This window comes from Mycteria americana, chromosome 9 (assembly GCF_035582795.1).
Source record: "Mycteria americana isolate JAX WOST 10 ecotype Jacksonville Zoo and Gardens chromosome 9, USCA_MyAme_1.0, whole genome shotgun sequence".
NCBI lineage: Eukaryota > Metazoa > Chordata > Aves > Ciconiiformes > Ciconiidae > Mycteria > Mycteria americana.
In genome coordinates, this window is record NC_134373.1 from 17,980,494 (window position 1) to 18,002,837 (window position 22,344).

Sequence of the window (22,344 nt, forward strand, 5' to 3'; positions counted from 1 at the left end):
TTCTTACACTGTTTCTATTAACAGTTCATGGTCCACTTGTGTCAGATTTGTGGCATTTATGTTGTGTATGTCCCTCTTCCTGTTTCTCAACTCATCTTTAAGTCATAAAATTAAAATTAAAATCAGTTAATATCTTTCAAGTGCCTGAATTGCCCAAGATAACTATGCCTGAAGAGAAACCTGTCCCTCTGCCTAAAAAGCCAGAAGTTCCACCTGCCAAAGGTATAGGTCAACATATATATCCTTTCCTTCTCCTTTTTCTTCAAGTTTCTGCTGCCCCTTGTTTTGTTGTTGGTAAATCATTAAAAATTAGTTGAGTTTGTCTATTTCTTCTACCTGAGAGTAATCCATTGTGATGGCACAGGAATTGTATCAGAAACTATTCAAAGGGACTAAAAATAAGGAAAACGCTAGCTGAGTCAACACACAGTGAGGTTTACAGAACAAACATTTTCACTTCATGGGTGTTTATAGGTACTGTGGACAGCCTCAGAAATTCTATCAATACTCAAGCAAGAAGTATATACACTTCCTCTTTCACATTGCTCATGTTAAACTTAGGGGTCAATTGATTTAATTTTGAATGGAAATAGCATTACACACAGAAAACAGTTGTTACAATTCATTCAGATATTTTAGAATTCTGTCTGAACCAGCAGTTTGTATGGCAAGTTACCACTGCATGCCAAAAGATACCCAGCAAAGTCACTTCAAACTGTTATTTGCCAGAGAGAGAGAATCATGGAGACTTTTCAGAACATGTAGCTGTTATCAGAGTATCCTTATATATCTACTTGTTTTGTCCTATTTCTCTGTATTGCATGTTTAATTTTTGTAATTCTTAAAAGTACACTAATATCTTTAAAGTGTCCAAGGTACCCAAGAAATTTGTCTCAGAAGAGAAAGTAAATGTTGCTGTGCCTAAAAAGTCACGAGTAACACCACCTAACGCTTATATGTCAATAACAGTGACTCTCTGAGGAGATTTCTCTTTCTCTTGGGCAGTAGGGTTTACAGCAAAAGAAAAAATTACCCTTTATTTCTCATTTATAAAAAATCCTAGTAGTATGTAGTTGTATACAACATTTTTTGCATTACATCTCTCTTTTTATATCTGATCTTATGGTTTTTTCTATGTTTCTTGTGAGACTCTTTCTTCTTAATAATTTACATATTTTTAAATGCCTTAAATATAACAAAAATGAATGCTGTTTTCTTTAAAGTGCCAGAGGTGCCCAAGAAAATTCCAGAAGAGAAGGTACCCATTGCTGTGCCTAGAAAACTGGAACCACCACCAGCCAAAGGTATGTTGCACTACAGATAACTAAAATTTGGAAGAGAAAAAAACCTCTGCCTTGATTGTACAGATTAGGGGTTTTATTGTTTGTTTGTGTTGTCCTATTACTTTTATTTTCTGTGCCCACAGTTCCACATATGCTACTGTTTTGAAAATTCTTCTTTTTGAATCATAGTTGTAATCAGTGTACCAGTGTGTTGGAAATACTGATGTGGCTGGGCAGAGATGAGACTGATACTTGAGAACCACAGCAGAAATCTTAAAGAGAAAACAGGGCTTCTGTGATCTGAAATACTCCCAACTGACAGTGAAAAATTAGCCCCAAAAGAAAGTTTAATGATTTCAAAGTATAGAATAAGTGATACAGATATCTAACACAGGAGAAAACCCTCTGTGCACAGGTGAAAAATTGATACCAAGAAGTCATCGTGCATAGAATAATGTAACAAGTAATACAGGAAGGACAACGCCAGCCTTAGTCAAATGGAGATTTGGGAGGTGGTTGAATAAAATGGAAAAATAATGTAATGTAGAAGGACAAGAAACTCCTAAAGACTCTGAGGGGTGTCCTCAGACTTTACAGGGACATAAAAGAACCTTAAGTCAATAAACATGTCATATCAATGGCTCCATTAAGAACGTCCCTACTTTGCAATTTCTACTGAAAAGTTTTGAACATAGCTCTAAAATTCCATATAATAACTGAAAATAATCTCTTTCCTTAAAGTGCCTGAAGCACCCAAGGAAGTAATTGTAGAAGAGAAAATCAAAGTTGCTGTGCCTAAAAAGCCAGAAGTACCACCAGCTAAAGGTACTTGTCATTAATAAAACCATGGCAATAATTTGTCTTGTTTTCACTGATAAGACCTTTTTGATACTATTTCCCCACCTTTCTATCTTATAAACTGTGATTTTTGTATTTAAATTTTGGGAGCAGCCTCTTTACTCCTTTCAGATGACTCTTGATCAAGATTGAGCACAAAAAGCCTATTTGGTAAAGGGTATTATGTTTAATTGATGTTACCTGGTGTCCTTTTGTTTGTTTCTTTTTCCACTTTAATGCTATTTAAATTTCTTTAAATTCTTAGTATTAACATAATTATTAATTTTAAAGTGCCAGAAGTGCCCAAGAAAGTCCCAGATGAGAAAATACCAGTTGCGGAGCCTAAAAAACCAGCTGTTCCACCATCTAAAGGTACTTGTCATTATGAGAAAATTAACAGAATCAAAAACATCACTCTTTCATTGTTTTAACGCTATAGAAGACAGTACCAAAAACCTCTGTTAGAATTTTCTTCTGTTGTCAAAGGTTTTTCAAGTGAACAAATGTGTTGTGTGAAAAAAATAGATCTTGGTAATTAGTGTTCTCACTCTTATTGTTCTGCTGTTATGCTTTAATGTTGTTTATGACATTCTTATAGTAAAAGTTATTAATATTTTTCAAGTGCCTGAGGTACCAAAGAAGGTGGTCCCAGAAGAGGTTTCAGTTAAAATACCAAAGAAACCAGAACCTCCACCAACTAAAGGTAACTGCTCTACACAATTAATGAAAGAAAAACCCTTCATTGTCTAGGATACCATTTTAACATATTGGTAATTTACTTTTACTATCAATGTTCTAGAAAATATTTTTGTTGTTTAAACTGTAGTTTTTGCATCTGTACCTCAGTGAGACATCAGAGAGAATTTTCTGTACGTGAAGAAAAAAGTTAATATTCACATCCAAAACCACTGATGCTTTTGATGTCCCTGAGTTTTACTTTTTCTTAGTGTCTTAATGTTGCAGACATATGTTTGAATTTCATACAAATAAAATTAATTACTTTCTTTAAAGTGCCTGAGGTGCCCAAGAAAGTGGTTTCAGAAGAAAAAGTACACATTGAAGTTCCTAAAAAACCAGAACCTCCACCACCTAAAGGTACATGTTCAATACTGATAAAAATTGCACAAAATTTTATTGTTTCTCTAAATATTATCTTTTTTAAGTTATTGTTATCCTCTCTTTTTATATTCTAATATTTATAAATGTTACAGATTGTGTTGTCGTCTTCACTTGTGAATAGCTCCCAGTAAGCAACAATGGCTATTAATGGTGTGCATCAAGCAAGATGAAAAAAACACAGACTATTTATAAGGGCTACTTTTTTTCTGATACTGTTTGATAATTTTCACCTTGGAGCTATTGTTGTCTTTTTAATTCCTATTCTTCAAATTCCTGAAAGTAAAACGAATATATATCTTTAAAGAACGCGAAGTGCCGAAGAAAGTTGTTCCAGAAAAGAAAATACCTGTGCCTAAAATACCAGAACCTGAGTTTGTGCCTAAAGAACCAGAACCTGTGGTTGTCCCAGAACCAGAGGCTGCACCTGAAGAACCAGAACCTCTACCAGAGAAAGGTAAATCTCAACACTAATAAAATAACAAAAGCAATATTTTTCCTCTTTTCTTTAAAACTCTAATTTTCCAGGCCTTCTGTTTTCTGAGATTCTAAATTATACTTGTTCTATGTATCTATATATGTGTGTGAAACAGACGTATGTGGGTCTTTTTGAAGAATAATGGCAAATCTCGGATGTCTGAATTGCCTGTATTTTATACTTCAGTTCTTCTTACTATTTTGGATTATTCTTATTATCCTGCCCTCTTGGGTTCATGAAAAAAAAAACAAAACAAAACAAAACTAATATCTTTAAAGTGGTAATAGTAGAAGAAAATAAAGTACCCATTCTAGTAGCTAAGAGCAGAAGGTATCAATGTAAATGAAATACCAGAAGTTCCACCAAGAAAACTAGATGCCATCACTGCTAATTCTTGAAAGAGTCTTCAGCTTATTACCTGCAATGTTATTAATGTCTTTTGTTGTGTCCATTCTGTTTATAATTATCATGGATTTTACTTATAGCTTAAGTTATACTGTCAGTGCATGTGTGCACTTGCATATGGGGGCATGAGGCTTGTGTGGGGGGGTGTGTGTGTACATTTGAGAGGAAAGGGAGAAAAGCCAAAATGTGGTATATCCATCCTTAAAAACACCAACATAAATGATTGATACCTGATATGTTTTTAATGTTTTCATTACAATTGTGGCTTTATGTTTTATGATTCACTTAAATTTGGTATGATCGTCTGTGCAGTTGTTAAATTTAGAACTAATATCTTTTATGTACATGAAGTGGCCAAGACAACTTTCCCAGAAAAGAAAGTACCTGTTCCAGTTTCCCAAAAAACAAAGCCTGTTGCAGGACCCCCAAAACCAAAGCCTCAAGAACTAGAATCTCAAGAACCAGAACCTGCTAGAGTGGCCCGAAAAATAAAGCCTGCTGTGGCACCCCAAAAACTAGAGCATGTTGTGGCATCTGAGGAGCCCGGGACTGTTTTGGCACCCCAAAAACCAGAATCTGTTGTGGCATCCCAAAAACCAGAGCATGTTGTGGTGCCTGAGAAACCAGAATTTGTTGTGGTACCTGAGGAACCCAAGCCTGATGTGGCATCCCAAAAGCTAAAGCACGGTGTGATGCCCCCAAAACAAAAGCCTGTTGTGGAACCCCAAAAACCAGAACATGTTGTAGTGCCTGAGAAACCAGAGTTTGTTGTGGTACCTGAGGAACTCAAGCTCGATGTGCCACCCCAAAAGCTAAAGCATGGTGCAATGCCCTCAAAACAAAAGCGTGTTGTGGAACCCCAAAAACCAGAGCAATTCATGGCCCCTGAGGAACCTGAGCTCACTGTGGTGCCTGAGGAGTCAGAGACAGTGGCATCGACACAAAAATCAGAGCGTGTTGTGGGGCCCCCCAAACCAAAACTTTTTCTGCCACCCCAAAAAACAGACCTGCTTGTAGCACCTGAAGAAACAGAGTTTGTTGCAGATTTCCGAAAATCAATGCCTACTGCAGTGTCCAGAAAATCGAAGCCTATTGTTGCACCCTGCAAGCCAGAACCTGTCATGGTGCCTGAGGAACCAGAACCAGTTTTAGCACCCCAAAAACCAGAGCCTTCTACGGCACTTCAAAAACCAAAGCCTGAAGTGGCATCTGAAGAACCAGAGCCTGTTTTGGCACCTGAGGAACCACCACCAGCCGAGCTGGCCAAAAAGCAAGAGAGCGTTGCTATACCTAAAAAACGAGCAGCTCCACGGTCTAAAGGTACCTCTTATGAATAGGATCTCTTTTCCTTCTCTTGAGTATGCTATGTTTCACTGCTCATTTTAAAGCTTAATTCAGGTTACTAAAAGATACTAATATCTTTAAAGAGCCTGCAATACCTGAAAAGGCTGTCCCAGAAGAGAAAATTCCTGTAGCTGTTCCTGAAAAATCAGAACCTCCATCAGCCAGAGGTACATGTTATCATGAATACATGATAAACACACCTAATCTTCTTAAGTATTATCTTAACCTCTTTTGTTCTGTCTGTCATTTTGAATGTGAGGTTTTAAATGATGCTTGCTAAACAAATCACACTGAGTATGAATGTGTGCAAAGTTGATACTTCAGAACATTTCTATTGTCCTCTGTGTTTCAGTCTCTGTACTTATTTTTGGTTGTATTGTAATTGTAAAATGAAATGCACTAATATCTTCAAAGTGCCTGAGATGCCTGAGAGGGGTGTCCCAGAGGAGAAAGTGCCCATTGCTGTACCTAAAAAAAACAGGAGTTCCACTTGCTAAAGGTACATGCCACCATGATGATCAACATAAGGAAGGGTTGTTGTTTTTTTTTTTAAATTAATCTCATTTTCAATTGATCTTTCACTGTATACTCTGATACCTAAAATGTGAGAGAGACGTAGCAAATATGAATTGCTGTGCAGGGGCGTTAATTGTTTCCTCAACTAAAACCATCCACACTTTTGTTGTACTGATTTTTTTGGCATATTCAAAAAGTTCAGGAGCTAAGATTTGATTTCTTAGGCTATAGCAATACATTAACAGGTATGATGAACTCCTGTCTACCAATAAATGTCAAAATTTTATGGATGCTAACAAAAGAATAAATGCATAAATTCTGGTTCACATTATTAGTAAGGATGGTTTAGTACATGGTTTAGTGGGACTTGGCAGTGTTACGTTTATGGTTGGACTCAATGATCTTAAAGGTCTTTTCCAACCTAAATGATTCTATGATTCTATGACAAAGGACAAAATAAGCAGAAACTGCTTCAGCAGAGAGTAGCAGTTTCTGTACATAGAGCAAAAAAATTGCAAATATCTCTATGTACTTGTATCTCTATCTCTATGTACTTGCCATTGGTAGCATCATGGAGCAGAATCTTTTCTTTGAACTGTTAATTATAATTTGCATGTATTTTGATCATATGTCAACATTCTCCACTCTATGATTTGCAAAGTTGTTACATTGTATGAATAGTACCACAGAGCTGTAAAGATCCTGTGAACACGTAATTCACTGAGGCTTGTAAAAGGCATTTATTTTTTCAGATTAACCAGGATGAGAGACTTTATAATTGAAATACTAAAAAATCACTTAAGATACTCTAAAACTGTACACACCATAGATTGATGTAGTGCTGCATCATTTAATTTCCTTTAGAAAGTCCCAAGCACTGGCCAGAGAAGTAAACATTCCCTCTGCCACCAGATTCTCTCCATCTGAAATACAATGACATTCCTCAAGTGAAGTACCACCTCAGAGTTATGATATTTAAAGCATTTAAATAATTTAAATTAATATAACAGGAAACAATTATAAGCATAATCTAGAGATTAGAATGGAAGCCAGGGCTGTTACAGGAAAGAATGTGTGAAGCAAAAAAGAAAGGAAACATAGAAAGAGAGACAAAGAAAGATGAAGTCAACTTGAAGGATAAAAATAGTGATAAGGTGCAAGTGGCAAGTAAAAAGATGACGGTGACTGTCAAAAACAACACAGAACACACAGTCATGAATGATGCATGACTGATACTCAAATACAGTAGGATTCCATAACTCAGTCTCAGATCAGCTCTTACAAAGAGAGCGTACGTTTTCTACATTTCCACCTTGACTCAGAAACAGAAACTAAACGCAGAATTCCCATCTCCTGCGTGACGTATTTGACACCCCAGTCATTCCATGTGTTGGAAGCAAAGCATAACTGATGACTGAATGCAACCACAGCGCTTTCTCAAAGACGACCGTGTGCATGTATCATTGATTGTCTTAGTGTTTCATATACATCTGTAGTGCCCACAAAACTAAAATTTACTAATATCTTTGAAGTGCCCAAGGTGCCCAAGAAAGGTGTTCTGGAAGAGCCCATACCTGTAACTGTGCCAAAAAAGCCAGAACCTGCACCAGTTCGAGGTACCTGTTGCCCTGTGCATCAGCCTGAATGAGACTGTTTCTACTGTCTTACGTGCTACTTCTGATGTCTGTTATCCTGTCCATTTGTGATTACCTCAAATGTCTACGTTCCGTGCTGCGTATCAGTTAGGAATTCAATTATCTAGTATTTTGTATAAACAAAATGGAAATGGAGAAGGACAGAAACAGGGACAAAGGAGAAATACTGGGTTCCTCTCTCTGTCACTGACCAATGCAAATGCTGAATGCTGAATGCAAAAGACCGGCAGATGTATGAGGAATGGCAAGAGACAAGCTATGGGCTGAGGTTGCTCCCAGGGCAGAGTCAGATCCCAGCGGGGCTGAGAGTGACAGTCTCTCCTCCCAGGGAGGGAAGGCTGCTGTGTACAGAGCGGGGTACCCTAATTCACAGCTCGCCCTCGAGCTGTACCTAAGCAGAGCCAACAGTTTTCTCACAGAACCTACTTGGCATCACCACTCTGTGCTTGTGCCTGTGCCTGTGCCTGTGCCTGTGCCTGTGCCCGTGTGTGGTTTTGTGTGTATGTGAGCGAGCGAGCGAGTGAGTGGGTGAGAGAGCGAGAGAGACACGGGTCGATACCGTGAGACCAGTTTGGTTTCTTTCACGAGCGCATCTCTAGTTTACGTTTCATTGTTCGTCCTCCTGTTTAATGTATAAAACTGACTGTTACTAATATCTTTGAAGCACCTGAGGTGCCCAGGAAGGCTGCTCGTGAGGAGAAAGTACCTGTGGCCATTGCCAAAGCACCAGAGCTTCCAGAGCCCAGAGGTACCTGTCTTCATGGATAACTTAACAAAGAAGATACTTAGTCTTCTTCTCTTAAGCATTGTCCTACCCTCTCTTGGCCTGTCTCTGCTTCCAAACTGAGACTCTCAAGGTTGTGCATGCTGGGTAAATGGTGCTGCACATGTGTGGGGGGTTTTGAGCTGGCTGTTGTGATGTTCTGTGTCTGTGTTGCCCTGTTTTTTGTTCCACACGTGGCGCGTGTGTTCACCAATGTAAAATGAAACGCACTGCTATCTTTGAAGTGCCCGAGATGCCTGAGGCAGAGGTCCTGGCAGAGGAAGAGGAGGAGGAAGCACCAGAGGAGGTGGCACCAGTTGCTGAGCCTGGAGAGCCAGAAGCTCCTCCAGCTGCAGGTATACGGTGGTGTTCTGAAAGAGCCTGCCGTGCCCTCCGGGTTGCCGCAGTACCGAGTGCTCTTTGCCCCTCTGCGTTCTGTGGGGAGGGGCGAGAGCGGCATTTGGTTGTGTTGTGTCTGTATGTGCATGACATTTAGCTCAGTCAAGTAAAAGGAACTAATATCTTTAAAGTGCCTGTGGTGGCTGAGGAGGAAGAGCCAGAAGAGGAGGTGCCAGTGGTCGTTCCCCCAAAGCCTGTGGCTGTGCCCAAGAAACCTGTGGCTGTGCCCAAGAAACCAGAAGCTCCACAAGCTAAAGGTATATCTTCTGGGGGGAGCTGCTTTTTATTTTAGTGTATTGATTAATATTTTCATTCATTATCCCTTCTTTTGTGTAAGATTTGCTATGTGTCCTCTACCCCTAGCCTCTGCTGTGCCTATCTTTGCATATGTGACTAACCAACCAGTCACTGGAGGAATGTTACAGTGTTCGAAATATCTAAACTCTTTGATTTTATCATAAGTGTTATGATCTTTGGGGTTTTTTTAACTGTGAAATTAAGAGGAAATAATGTCTTTAAAGTGCTCAAGGTGGCCAAGAAACCTGTCCCGCAAGAAAAACCACCTGTTGCTGTACCCAAAAAACCAGAACCGCCACCAGCCAAAGGTACATGTCATTATCATCATTAGAAAGAAATATCATGCTCTTCTGGACTTAAGTTGAACTAATTTTTCTGGTGATGACCAGAGAGGAGATAGGTGTGTAAGAAATATGAAGTGCAATGTGGAGTGTCAAAAACAGGACAGAAAAACTAGATGCAATTCCTTGAAAAATATCTGCAGCCTTCTGAACTTTTTGTGAAGTTTAAGAATTAACTTTGCTGAATGCTTAGTTTAAACAGAATAACATGTTGTTCTGAAGAAGAGCCTGCAAATAAGTCTTCAGTTTAAAGAACGTAATGTTGCATCCCTGAATTTTCTAATAGACTGTATTGGTGGATGACAGCAGCAGTATCCATTCTCTACCTCTTTAAAAGTAAGTTAATGCCAGTATACATGAGGTAGATTTGCTAGAACAAGACTGGATATATCTACTGATGACCTTATTAGCACATGAAAGGGTCATTAGTATAATCCAAAAGAGAGGAGAGGACGTATATATTTCTGTAAACAACAGAGTCTAAAAGACAGGAACTGTGGAAAACTGAAAATGAAGAGGAGGTGTAAAGAATGGAGATAATTTACAGGGAAAAAGTGGTAATGATAAAGCAAATGTTACTTTCCTAAAAAAGTTATGGTACAATGACAAACTAGTCATGAATGATGCATGACTGAAACTCAAATACAGTAGAATTCCATAACTCAGTCTCAGATCAGCTGTTACAAAGAGGGCGTATGTTTTCTACATTTCCACCTTGACTCAGAAACAGAAACTAAACGCAGAATTCCCATCTCCTGCATGACGTATTTGACACCCCAGTCATTCCATGTGTTGGAAGCAAAGCATAACTGATGACTGAATGCAACCACAGCGCTTTCTCAAAGACGACCGTGTGCATGTATCATTGATTGTCTTAGTGTTTCATATACATCTGTAGTGCCCACAAAACTAAAATATACTAATATCTTTGAAGTGCCCAAGGTGCCCAAGAAAGGTGTTCTGGAAGAGCCCATACCTGTAACTGTGCCAAAAAAGCCAGAACCTGCACCAGTTCGAGGTACCTGTTGCCCTGTGCATCAGCCTGAATGAGACTGTTTCTACTGTCTTACGTGCTACTTCTGATGTCTGTTATCCTGTCCATTTGTGATTACCTCAAATGTCTACGTTCCGTGCTGCGTATCAGTTAGGAATTCAATTATCTAGTATTTTGTATAAACAACCTACATGATATTTTGAATTTACTGTTTTGTTTTCACATTCTGAATCAGCAGATACTGAAACGTTCTATTTTAAAACTTGATCATAAGTTTTTCAGACTGCTGCCCACTTTTGTTATCTTAAATTGACACAGTGAATGTCTCCATAACTCTTTTGACGGTCTCAGTTAGTGTATATGATAGACACAAATCTTTCAAAACAAAAAAACAATTTTTACGCAGAAGTGCACATATGAGGGCAGTAAGAAGAAGCGACAGCATATCAAGTGTTTAAAGAGAATGCTGATAATTTTAAAGTTTGTAATGAAGAAGGAATGGTTATAAAATCTGGTGAACCATACAGGCTGTGGAAATTGCCACAGTGAAATGAAAATAGAGACAAGAGAGCTACTTGGGATAAGAAAATAAGCTAATAAAAAGGAAAGCATAAACAAAGAATGGAAATGGAGAAGGACAGAAACAGGGACAAAGGAGAAATACTGGGTTCCTCTCTCTGTCACTGCCCACACTGCTGAATGCAAAAGACCGGCAGATGTATGAGGAATGGCAAGAGACAAGCTATGGGCTGAGGTTGCTCCCAGGGCAGAGTCAGATCCCAGCGGGGCTGAGAGTGACAGTCTCTCCTCCCAGGGAGGGAAGGCTGCTGTGTACAGAGGGGGGTACCCTAATTCACAGCTCACCCTCGAGCTGTACCTAAGCAGAGCCAACAGTTTTCTCACAGAACCTACTTGGCATCACCACTCTGTGCTTGTGCCTGTGCCTGTGCCTGTGCCTGTGCCCGTGTGTGGTTTTGTGTGTATGTGAGCGAGCGAGCGAGCGGGTGAGAGAACGAGAGAGACACGGGTCGATGCCGTGAGACCAGTTTGGTTTCTTTCACGAGCGCATCTCTAGTTTACGTTTCATTGTTCGTCCTCCTGTTTAATGTATAAAACTGACTGTTACTAATATCTTTGAAGCACCTGAGGTGCCCAGGAAGGCTGCTCGTGAGGAGAAAGTACCTGTGGCCATTGCCAAAGCACCAGAGCTTCCAGAGCCCAGAGGTACCTGTCTTCATGGATAACTTAACAAAGAAGATACTTAGTCTTCTTCTCTTAAGCATTGTCCTACCCTCTCTTGGCCTGTCTCTGCTTCCAAACTGAGACTCTCAAGGTTGTGCATGCTGGGTAAATGGTGCTGCACATGTGTGGGGGGTTTTGAGCTGGCTGTTGTGATGTTCTGTGTCTGTGTTGCCCTGTTTTTTGTTCCACACGTGGCGCGTGTGTTCACCAATGTAAAATGAAACGCACTGCTATCTTTGAAGTGCCCGAGATGCCTGAGGCAGAGGTCCTGGCAGAGGAAGAGGAGGAGGAAGCACCAGAGGAGGTGGCACCAGTTGCTGAGCCTGGAGAGCCAGAAGCTCCTCCAGCTGCAGGTATACGGTGGTGTTCTGAAAGAGCCTGCCGTGCCCTCCGGGTTGCCGCAGTACTGAGTGCTCTTTGCCCCTCTGCGTTCTGTGGGGAGGGGCGAGAGCGGCATTTGGTTGTGTTGTGTCTGTATGTGCCTGTACATGCCTGCAGGAGAGGGTGGGGCTCGTCAGCAAGGGCTCTCATAAGCCCATACTTTGGCTCTTTGCTGTGAGTAGTCCACCTGGAGGAAGACTGCTTGTCTGAAGAGGACTCTCTGGTAGTCTGTCAAAGCCTTACTTTACTGCTTTGCTGCTTGCCATCTGGCTGTTTGCTGACCTTTAGCTCAGTCAAGTAAAAGGAACTAATATCTTTAAAGTGCCTGTGGTGGCTGAGGAGGAAGAGCCAGAAGAGGAGGTGCCAGTGGTCGTTCCCCCAAAGCCTGTGGCTGTGCCCAAGAAACCTGTGGCTGTGCCCAAGAAACCAGAAGCTCCACAAGCTAAAGGTATATCTTCTGGGAGGAGCTGCTTTTTATTTTAGTGTATTGATTAATATTTTCATTCATTATCCCTTCTTTTGTGTAAGATTTGCTATGTGTCCTCTACCCCTAGCCTCTGCTGTGCCTATCTTTGCATATGTGACTAACCAACCAGTCACTGGAGGAATGTTACAGTGTTCGAAATATCTAAACTCTTTGATTTTATCATAAGTGTTATGATCTTTGGGGTTTTTTTAACTGTGAAATTAAGAGGAAATAATGTCTTTAAAGTGCTCAAGGTGGCCAAGAAGCCTGTCCCGCAAGAAAAACCACCTGTTGCTGTACCCAAAAAACCAGAACCGCCACCAGCCAAAGGTACATGTCATTATCATCATTAGAAAGAAATATCATGCTCTTCTGGACTTAAGTTGAACTAATTTTTCTGGTGATGACCAGAGAGGAGATAGGTGTGTAAGAAATATGAAGTGCAATGTGGAGTGTCAAAAACAGGACAGAAAAACTAGATGCAATTCCTTGAAAAATATCTGCAGCCTTCTGAACTTTTTGTGAAGTTTAAGAATTAACTTTGCTGAATGCTTAGTTTAAACAGAATAACATGTTGTTCTGAAGAAGAGCCTGCAAATAAGTCTTCAGTTTAAAGAACATAATGTTGCATCCCTGAATTTTCTAATAGACTGTATTGGTGGATGACAGCAGCAGTATCCATTCTCTACCTCTTTAAAAGTAAGTTAATGCCAGTATACATGAGGTAGATTTGCTAGAACAAGACTGGATATATCTACTGATGACCTTATTAGCACATGAAAGGGTCATTAGTATAATCCAAAAGAGAGGAGAGGACGTATATATTTCTGTAAACAACAGAGTCTAAAAGACAGGAACTGTGGAAAACTGAAAATGAAGAGGAGGTGTAAAGAATGGAGATAATTTACAGGAAAAAAAGTGGTAATGATAAAGCAAATGTTACTTTCCTAAAAAAGTTATGGTACAATGACAAACTAGTCATGAATGATGCATGACTGATACTCAAATACAGTAGGATTCCATAACTCAGTCTCAGATCAGCTGTTACAAAGAGGGCGTACGTTTTCTACATTTCCACCTTGACTCAGAAACAGAAACTAAACGCAGAATTCCCATCTCCTGCGTGACGTATTTGACACCCCAGTCATTCCATGTGTTGGAAGCAAAGCATAACTGATGACTGAATGCAACCACAGCGCTTTCTCAAAGACGACCGTGTGCATGTATCATTGATTGTCTTAGTGTTTCATATACATCTGTAGTGCCCACAAAACTAAAATATACTAATATCTTTGAAGTGCCCAAGGTGCCCAAGAAAGGTGTTCTGGAAGAGCCCATACCTGTAACTGTGCCAAAAAAGCCAGAACCTGCACCAGTTCGAGGTACCTGTTGCCCTGTGCATCAGCCTGAATGAGACTGTTTCTACTGTCTTACGTGCTACTTCTGATGTCTGTTATCCTGTCCATTTGTGATTACCTCAAATGTCTACGTTCCGTGCTGCGTATCAGTTAGGAATTCAATTATCTAGTATTTTGTATAAACAAAATGGAAATGGAGAAGGACAGAAACAGGGACAAAGGAGAAATACTGGGTTCCTCTCTCTGTCGCTGCCCAATGCAAATGCAGAATGCTGAATGCAAAAGACCGGCAGATGTATGAGGAATGGCAAGAGACAAGCTATGGGCTGAGGTTGCTCCCAGGGCAGAGTCAGATCCCAGCGGGGCTGAGAATGACAGTCTCTCCTCCCAGGGAGGGAAGGCTGCTGTGTACAGAGGGGGGTACCCTAATTCACAGCTCACCCTCAAGCTGTACCTAAGCAGAGCCAACAGTTTTCTCACAGAACCTACTTGGCATCACCACTCTGTGCTTGTGCCTGTGCCTGTGCCTGTGCCTGTGCCTGTGCCCGTGTGTGGTTTTGTGTGTATGTGAGCGAGCGAGCGAGCGAGTGGGTGAGAGAGCGAGAGAGACACGGGTCGATACCGTGAGACCAGTTTGGTTTCTTTCACGAGCGCATCTCTAGTTTACGTTTCATTGTTCGTCCTCCTGTTTAATGTATAAAACTGACTGTTACTAATATCTTTGAAGCACCTGAGGTGCCCAGGAAGGCTGCTCGTGAGGAGAAAGTACCTGTGGCCATTGCCAAAGCACCAGAGCTTCCAGAGCCCAGAGGTACCTGTCTTCATGGATAACTTAACAAAGAAGATACTTAGTCTTCTTCTCTTAAGCATTGTCCTACCCTCTCTTGGCCTGTCTCTGCTTCCAAACTGAGACTCTCAAGGTTGTGCATGCTGGGTAAATGGTGCTGCACATGTGTGGGGGGTTTTGAGCTGGCTGTTGTGATGTTCTGTGTCTGTGTTGCCCTGTTTTTTGTTCCACACATGGCGCGTGTGTTCACCAATGTAAAATGAAACGCACTGCTATCTTTGAAGTGCCCGAGATGCCTGAGGCAGAGGTCCTGGCAGAGGAAGAGGAGGAGGAAGCACCAGAGGAGGTGGCACCAGTTGCTGAGCCTGGAGAGCCAGAAGCTCCTCCAGCTGCAGGTATACGGTGGTGTTCTGAAAGAGCCTGCCGTGCCCTCCGGGTTGCCGCAGTACCGAGTGCTCTTTGCCCCTCTGCGTTCTGTGGGGAGGGGTGAGAGCGGCATTTGGTTGTGTTGTGTCTGTATGTGCATGACATTTAGCTCAGTCAAGTAAAAGGAACTAATATCTTTAAAGTGCCTGTGGTGGCTGAGGAGGAAGAGCCAGAAGAGGAGGTGCCAGTGGTCGTTCCCCCAAAGCCTGTGGCTGTGCCCAAGAAACCTGTGGCTGTGCCCAAGAAACCTGTGGCTGTGCCAAAGCAACCAGAGCCTATGCCTGTCCTTAAAAAACATGAAGTTCCTTTAGTGAAAGGTACATACATCAATGACTGAGCCTCTCCTTTTCTTTGAATACTTTCTCCATTGTTTCACTGGTATACGCAGTGCCTAGGTATCTGAGTGAATAATCTGTCACTTAAAATTTTATTCTTCATGTTTTGAATGCCGTACTCTTTTCAGTCATTGCACTTTTCACTGTTGTATGTATATATGTATCTTAATGTTCACAAAAATGAAAATTTACTAATATCTTTAAAGCACCTGAAGAGCCAGAAAGAACTGTCCCAGAAGAGAAAGTGCCTCTTACAACACTTAAAAAGCCAGAATTTAAAAAACCAGAGCCTCCTCAAACCAAAGGTATATGTTGCCAGGACTCATTTCCTTGGAAAAAATGTTTTCTATTCTTCTCTCTTTTCTTTGTGCATAACTGAGTCTATAAAATGTGTCAGTTGTATGTAGACTACCTTCGGAAAGACTGTTTGGAGCACAAACAGTCTCTCATGATTATGGCAGCTGTTAGTCACTGTGATTTTCTGTGTGCTAGGTGTCTTTGTCTTTTTTATGTTTCATATGTACATTTATACACATGCAAATAAAAGGACCTAATATTTTTTAAAGTGTCTGAGGTGCCCAAGAAACCTGTCCCAGAGGAGAAAGTACCTGTTGCTGTTCCTAAAATACCTGAACCACTACCAAGTGAAGGTATATGTCATCATAGCTATTACTGTAAGGACAATCCTTTGTCCTGTTCTTCCAAACATAAGCTTTAAAATAGATGTTGTCCTTTTTTCCCATTGTAATGTTTGTAAATTGTTCACTTCATACCTTAGATGATACCAGTCTATTATTCTTGTATCTACTATTATATTTTCATATTTGGAAGTAAAATATCACTTTCAAAATTAAATATTTTCAAGTGACGTATGTTCCTACACAGGATATTCCTAAGAAAGTGTGTCTCCTTTTAAGATAATAATCAATTCCCACTAAATCTGAGTCTCTTAAAACCTAGTATTTATATTGCTGTTATAATCTTAAATGAATCGAGAGCATTGAAGTTTTTATTCTTTCCAGTTACAATGACTCATCCACAAATTTAATGTTTGGTTTATATTGTACACATAAAAAATACTATCCTTCACACAACCCTGATTCATTCTTACATAGAAAGAGAGTAGTTTTTCAAAAGTGTGCATTAACTGCAAAGGTAACAGATACTGAGTGATTACTTATCCTAACATGTATTTGTCTGTGTCTATTGGAGTAGCTTTCTTATTACTGATATCTACATAATTGTTCATGTCAAACAATCTTATAATTGGAAACTTACACCAGTTGTCAATGTTCTTTAAAGAATATGAAATCATAAAGGAGATTGAGCCTGAAGAAGCAGAAGAAATTCCAGTTGCAGAAGTAGAAGAAGCTTTACCAGTTGAAGGTATACAAAGTACCTACCTAGAGGCTGCTGGACACCTTTCTTTCATTACTGTGCAGTTTTTTTCTTGCTCTGTCGTTCTTCGTACATGTACCTGTATGTTGTAAGTCTCTGCATAATTCTTCCTCTGCTATTATGTTTTAGAAATGAGTTCTGATCTCTTAATTCTAAGTACAACATACAGATTATTTTAAATTATTTCACTTTGTTTCTTGTCAACGAGAGTCTTCCCATCATTTGGTTTCCCACCTTTGTTCTCATGTTATTAACATGCTTTTTTAAGTCAACATGGATATTTGTTTTGTGTGCATGCTGCAAAGCAATAGCCTAAGGCTCTTTCATACTCCCATTTAATTCAATGAGATTTTTTCACTGTCTTCATTGGAAAAGGAAAATTACCATCTTTACATGTGTACGTTACTCTTCACATAACTACTGTGGTAGTAAACTTATACTAAATTTACCTAATGTTATTTAAAGCACCAGAACCTGAAAAGAAGATCCCTGAAAAGCGAAAACCACCACCACCTGCTGCACCAGTGGAAGATATTAAATTGGCAAAAGAACTACTTAAAGGTATAATCATCTGAAGCCACAATTAACAGTGGGAACTCAAACATATAATCATTTTAAATTATACTGATGAATCTTGAAAAGCATGCTTTTAAACATATCACTTTGGATCTTTTCTTTTCTTTTCTAATTTACTGTCAGTCTAATGGTATGCCTTATTAATGCTCAATCCCTTATGATTTTTTACCAGTGCTATGCCAAGTCAGTTTACATGGGTTCTTTTCAATAGTTATGGAAAAAATCAATTTATTTTAAAAAATCTTAACCAAGTTAACACATTCTTTTATCCTTAACATGATTCTTCTATCTTTAACGTGTTCTTACAAATGAAAAGAATCCCCAGCAATAATTTGCTGGTGTTACTGTATGATCATGGATTTCAGATCAACTGTGCTTCCTACAGATCATCTGACTTCTTCTAAACAGTTAATCAGCCAGAATCTTAGCTTTGTAGCTCTTGTCTTTCTATTGTGTCAATAGTATTAATCAGTTGTTTGGAGTTTTTAGAAAGTTCTTTTCTTTTTTGAATGTAATGATGCATATGGTAAAATTAAAATAATTTTCTTTAAAGCTCCTGAATCAAGGAAGAAAGTTGTGACTGCAAAACCTGGTGAGCCTCTGAAATTGGAACCCCCACCTGCTAAAGGTACCTAGCTAATATAAGAATCTTACTTAAACTAAGCCTCTCATGAGCCCAAAGTTGTAGTTCTTGGTATCTTCTTCTTCTTTAATTTGCTCAGAAGTATCAAAAAGCTGTCTATGTTAGATTATGCTCAACAGTGGACTGCGGTCTTGGATGTATATGTTCATGTTATATTTATGTCCACTTTAATCTCCCATCATGCAATTCATGAGATGCAAGGGACAGAATCAGAGAAGAGAGTTTATATGAGTTTTGTCACTTGTGTAGATGCTCACTTTGGTTCTCTGCTTAGAGAGAAATATACCAATAACGTGGTTCAAACATACTTATTATTTGCCTGAAATGTAACTTATTTTTGTGAGACGACACTTTCCAGAGATGGAGATGAATAATGAATTGAGCAAGCCACTTTACAAGTACTCCCTTATATTTTTCATATGTACTGGAGCTTAAGACAAGCTAAACAGTGAACATCTCTTCTTAATGCTGTTCCAAGTTTAGAAATCAGACTAACTGGATCCTTATGAACATCAGAGATAGACAGTTCAGATGAATAGATATGTAACATAAGCCTGTAATGAAAGAGGAAAAGGAGATAAAAAGGAGATAAGTTACTATGATAACTCTCTTTGAATACATAACCTTTATACTTTTGTTAAACCATACTTCTCCCTTGTTGATTTGTATGAAAATGTCCTCCTATGCATAAGCCTAGAAGACAACTGCACACAAATAATATAGAAAAAGTATTAAAACTATCTACTTCAATCTCAGCAGTTTTACCTTTGCTTTTAATATTCAGTAGTGGACCAGCATTTATTTGTGTGTTTGGAATGGTTAGTTGTTGGTTAGCTCTTTCTACTGTTATGAACCCATAATAAAATCTGGAATAATATTCTTTTAAGTGCCTGGACTTGTAAAGAAACCTCGCAGAGTAATTCCTGAAGTTACTCCCCCACCAAAAGAAGAAGTTGTTTTGAAAAGAGGTATAGTAACTTGGCTCTGTTTTAAAAAGCTCAGCATATTAACATTGTTCAGTATATTCTCCTGAGTAACATTGTTTTATGTGTGTGGTATGGAAAATTACATGAACAAAGTACTACCTGATGTCTGTTTCTTGGGGAAAACCTTTATAGTTGCAGGGATGAAGTGGGGATATCCTGAAAATCTGTCAGATCCAAAGGATCTGTGATGAAAACAAAGCAGAACACTGAAAATCTGGTTCCCTATAACTCTCTTCTGTTTTCTTAATCTCTGTAAAGCCTGTACTAGAGTTGACAGTTTTCCACTGTCTTCAGCTTCTGGACCCCTAAATATTTTTCAGTGACAGTGTAAATGTCATTAAAGTCACATATGTAGCATCTGTATTCTCTTTTATGGTTTCCTTAGAAGTACTGCACACATCTCAGAAACCCATGGTACTATTGGACATCAGTCCCCTTTCCTGCAAAGTCTGGAGCCTTCTGAATCAATTCATGCTCAATTATTGCTTAGAAAAAGGAAGTACTAATTCCAGTTCTCTTTGAAATACCACAGAGGGATGATTCATGCCCACGTACCTTGCAGCCAACCTTCAAATTTCAGACAACATAATAAAATACAGATACTCAGTTTTTCAGATGACAGCCCCATTAGATATCCAAGACTGATATCTGACAGGACAAAAATAAGTGAAATAAGTGAAATGAAAAACAGACATTATATAAATTTGAGCTCTCCATATATAACACTTGAAGATTCAGTCTTGTTCTCCCACTGAAGTCAATAGGAGTTTAATCCATAATCCTGCATTTTGTCCCTGAAAATCATCTGTAACTGCAGTTATTAATGCATAATTATGTATAGTAAGTCATCACTTAAATATGATACTATAAGAAATTTTATTCCATCATAGACAGTTAACATTGACGTCTTTCTTCTCAGATGGACTGCTCTTAATAAAAGCATCTTTTTGCTCTAGATGACTCTGAGTTTTAAAAGGCTTTCAAAATAGTATCTTCAATAGTTACACAAAAATCTTCCATTTATATTGAACTATATATTTTACATTCCTGTTTCTTCATGATTGTTGATATATTTTTAATCTTTTGTCTTATTCGTCATCTTATTCTTTTGTTTACCTGAGCTTTAAAACTGAAAATCCTTTTCTTTTAAAGTTCTTAAAAAGAAATCAGAAGAGGAAGAACCTAAACCAGAAAAAGAACCTAAAGCAGAAGTTAAACCAGTACCTACACCAGTAGAAAAAATTAAGAAACCTGAAGGTACTAGATTACATTCAAATCTATCTGGTAAAGTATAATTAAAAAAAAAAAAAATCCCACTTTTAAGCAGTATTCTCTGAAATTCAGGAATGAAAGTGAGATTTTAAAAGATGGCTTGTATTAACCTAATTGTGTAAATTAAAGCTTTGCTGAAAGCACAGCCAAATTTGACATCCACATTTGGGTCTGAATTCTGCATTTTGGGATTGTTTCTCAATCTTCCTGTGTATGTAAGAGAACTTTACAAATATTTTATAGTACTGATAAAAATATAACTCCAGCAAAACAGTTAATCCAAGCATTCTTTTAGTTAACATTTTGCAAATATTTGTCCTTTTGTCCATTTAGTGTTTCTAATTTATTCAAATCTCACTCTTAAAAATACATATCCCTAAACCTTATGAACATCTGAAACTGTTTATGTCTAAAAAGAATGAAAACTTTTAAATACATTGGAGATAATTGTATTTGGGGATTCAAGGTGTTTCAACATATCTTACAAAATAAAAATAATATTTTAAAGTCCCAGAAGTTCCTAAGAAGAAAACTGAGATACCTGTTATAAAAAAGGAGGAGAAATATGTGCCTGAACCGCCAAAAGGTACAGACATGTGATGCTCTTTTTCCTTATTGCAGCAACTAAATGATATTCACTGCTGAATATCATGCTATATTAACTTAATGCATTACTGTCATCTAGTCTGTCCATGACTATTGTGTCATGATTAACCACTTTGCATTCTTCTGGATTTCTTGTTGTCTTTAATTCTTCAGTGCTTGAAAAATTCATCTTTTTTCCATTGTATCTCACTTTACAAGAGTTCATCTCAAGTTAATTTCTTGCTTTCTGGCTAAATGAAATATAAAACAATAAATTCTGTCTTCGATTAACTCTCTCTGTATTTTTGCTTCTAACTTTAATGTTCAATGGGATTACAAAACATGTAAATTAACCTATTTGTAATTGTTGTGTTTGAAATGCCAGAACCTAAGCAAGCAGCTATCCCACTTCCTGGGCCTGAACCTAAACCTGCAGTAGGTAAGAATTCTATAGTCATGAATACCGGTGCAGCCTTTCTTGTGCATCTAGTATTTTCCATTCAGAGATTTCTGGCTAAAAGGACATGAAACAAATGTCTTTAGTATTACTAAGACTGGAACTTTCATACAATCTACAGAACATTTTAAAGAACATTGTACTTAAAACAAAAGTATTTATTAAAACAAATATATGAGAACTCTTTTTTTTTTTTCCTACAGTTCTAAAATCTCCAAAACCAGCAGCAGAACCAGCACCAGCTGTTACTACTCCAGTGACAGTCCCAGTGGTTGGAAAGAAAGCAGGTATTTATGTTTATTCTATGCTATTTATAGGGTTTTTCTCTCTGAGATACCTAAATACCTTCAGGATAAAGAGAATGAAGAGCTGTACAATCATATACATCATTCATTACAGGAAGATTTGAGGTCCTATTCAAGGATCTTGTTATTCTATCTAGGTACTGTCTCCTAATCTAAAAGACAAGTGCCTCTGATATACCATAGAGATGAATCTGTGAATCTGTGCTCTTGTTTCTGGATGGTCATATGTGTGCCTTTATTTATTGTCCTGCTATGAAATGTTTGTATTCTGTTGATTCCTTGATGTTGTTTGTGTCCTGATGTATGTCTTATGAACTGCATCTTGTATTTTCTGTATAGCAAAAGAAAGGTTACATATGTTTCTAAACAATTCTTGTGTTTGGTTTTCTGCTTTTAATTTGTTATTGAAGTCCTGAGGAAAAGTGGCAGTGGTGTTGAAGAACTAGAGTATTGCTACTTTTATTTGATACACTTCAACCCCAGATCATACCCTGCTGTGAAAAAAGAACTGTGAAAAGTCCAATTCCTCTGAAGCACTCTGAGCCTGAGGTTCATCGGTAGAACTGATGTACATGCTGCTTGCCCATTGTTCAAAGGGCCTCATGTTACAATAGAGCTCAGATCTTGGGCACTTGAGAAGCCTAATCATGAATGTCTCTTGGCCATTGATTTGGTGATGTAGCCAGGCCTGCAGTGGCC

The 22,344-nt window shown here is 38.7% G+C and overlaps 1 protein-coding gene across 1 annotated transcript in view; it reads left to right on the plus strand.

The window, feature by feature from the left end:
* LOC142414557 (titin-like) overlaps positions 1-22,344 on the plus strand; it is a 243,793-nt gene that overhangs the window by 118,673 nt on the left and 102,776 nt on the right. The window contains exons 156-183 of the mRNA XM_075511917.1: positions 1,224-1,304; positions 2,025-2,108; positions 2,412-2,492; positions 3,132-3,215; positions 3,544-3,693; positions 4,471-5,439; positions 5,547-5,630; positions 5,878-5,946; positions 7,512-7,595; positions 8,299-8,382; positions 8,643-8,753; positions 8,928-9,053; positions 9,318-9,401; positions 10,369-10,452; positions 11,569-11,652; positions 11,913-12,023; positions 12,374-12,459; positions 15,294-15,405; positions 15,630-15,728; positions 15,990-16,073; positions 16,726-16,809; positions 17,287-17,382; positions 17,951-18,025; positions 18,928-19,008; positions 20,179-20,283; positions 20,807-20,884; positions 21,269-21,322; positions 21,544-21,627. Of these exons, the coding sequence (XP_075368032.1) occupies positions 1,224-1,304; positions 2,025-2,108; positions 2,412-2,492; positions 3,132-3,215; positions 3,544-3,693; positions 4,471-5,439; positions 5,547-5,630; positions 5,878-5,946; positions 7,512-7,595; positions 8,299-8,382; positions 8,643-8,753; positions 8,928-9,053; positions 9,318-9,401; positions 10,369-10,452; positions 11,569-11,652; positions 11,913-12,023; positions 12,374-12,459; positions 15,294-15,405; positions 15,630-15,728; positions 15,990-16,073; positions 16,726-16,809; positions 17,287-17,382; positions 17,951-18,025; positions 18,928-19,008; positions 20,179-20,283; positions 20,807-20,884; positions 21,269-21,322; positions 21,544-21,627 (3,408 nt within the window). The remainder of the gene's footprint in view (positions 1-1,223; positions 1,305-2,024; positions 2,109-2,411; positions 2,493-3,131; positions 3,216-3,543; positions 3,694-4,470; positions 5,440-5,546; positions 5,631-5,877; positions 5,947-7,511; positions 7,596-8,298; positions 8,383-8,642; positions 8,754-8,927; positions 9,054-9,317; positions 9,402-10,368; positions 10,453-11,568; positions 11,653-11,912; positions 12,024-12,373; positions 12,460-15,293; positions 15,406-15,629; positions 15,729-15,989; positions 16,074-16,725; positions 16,810-17,286; positions 17,383-17,950; positions 18,026-18,927; positions 19,009-20,178; positions 20,284-20,806; positions 20,885-21,268; positions 21,323-21,543; positions 21,628-22,344) is intronic.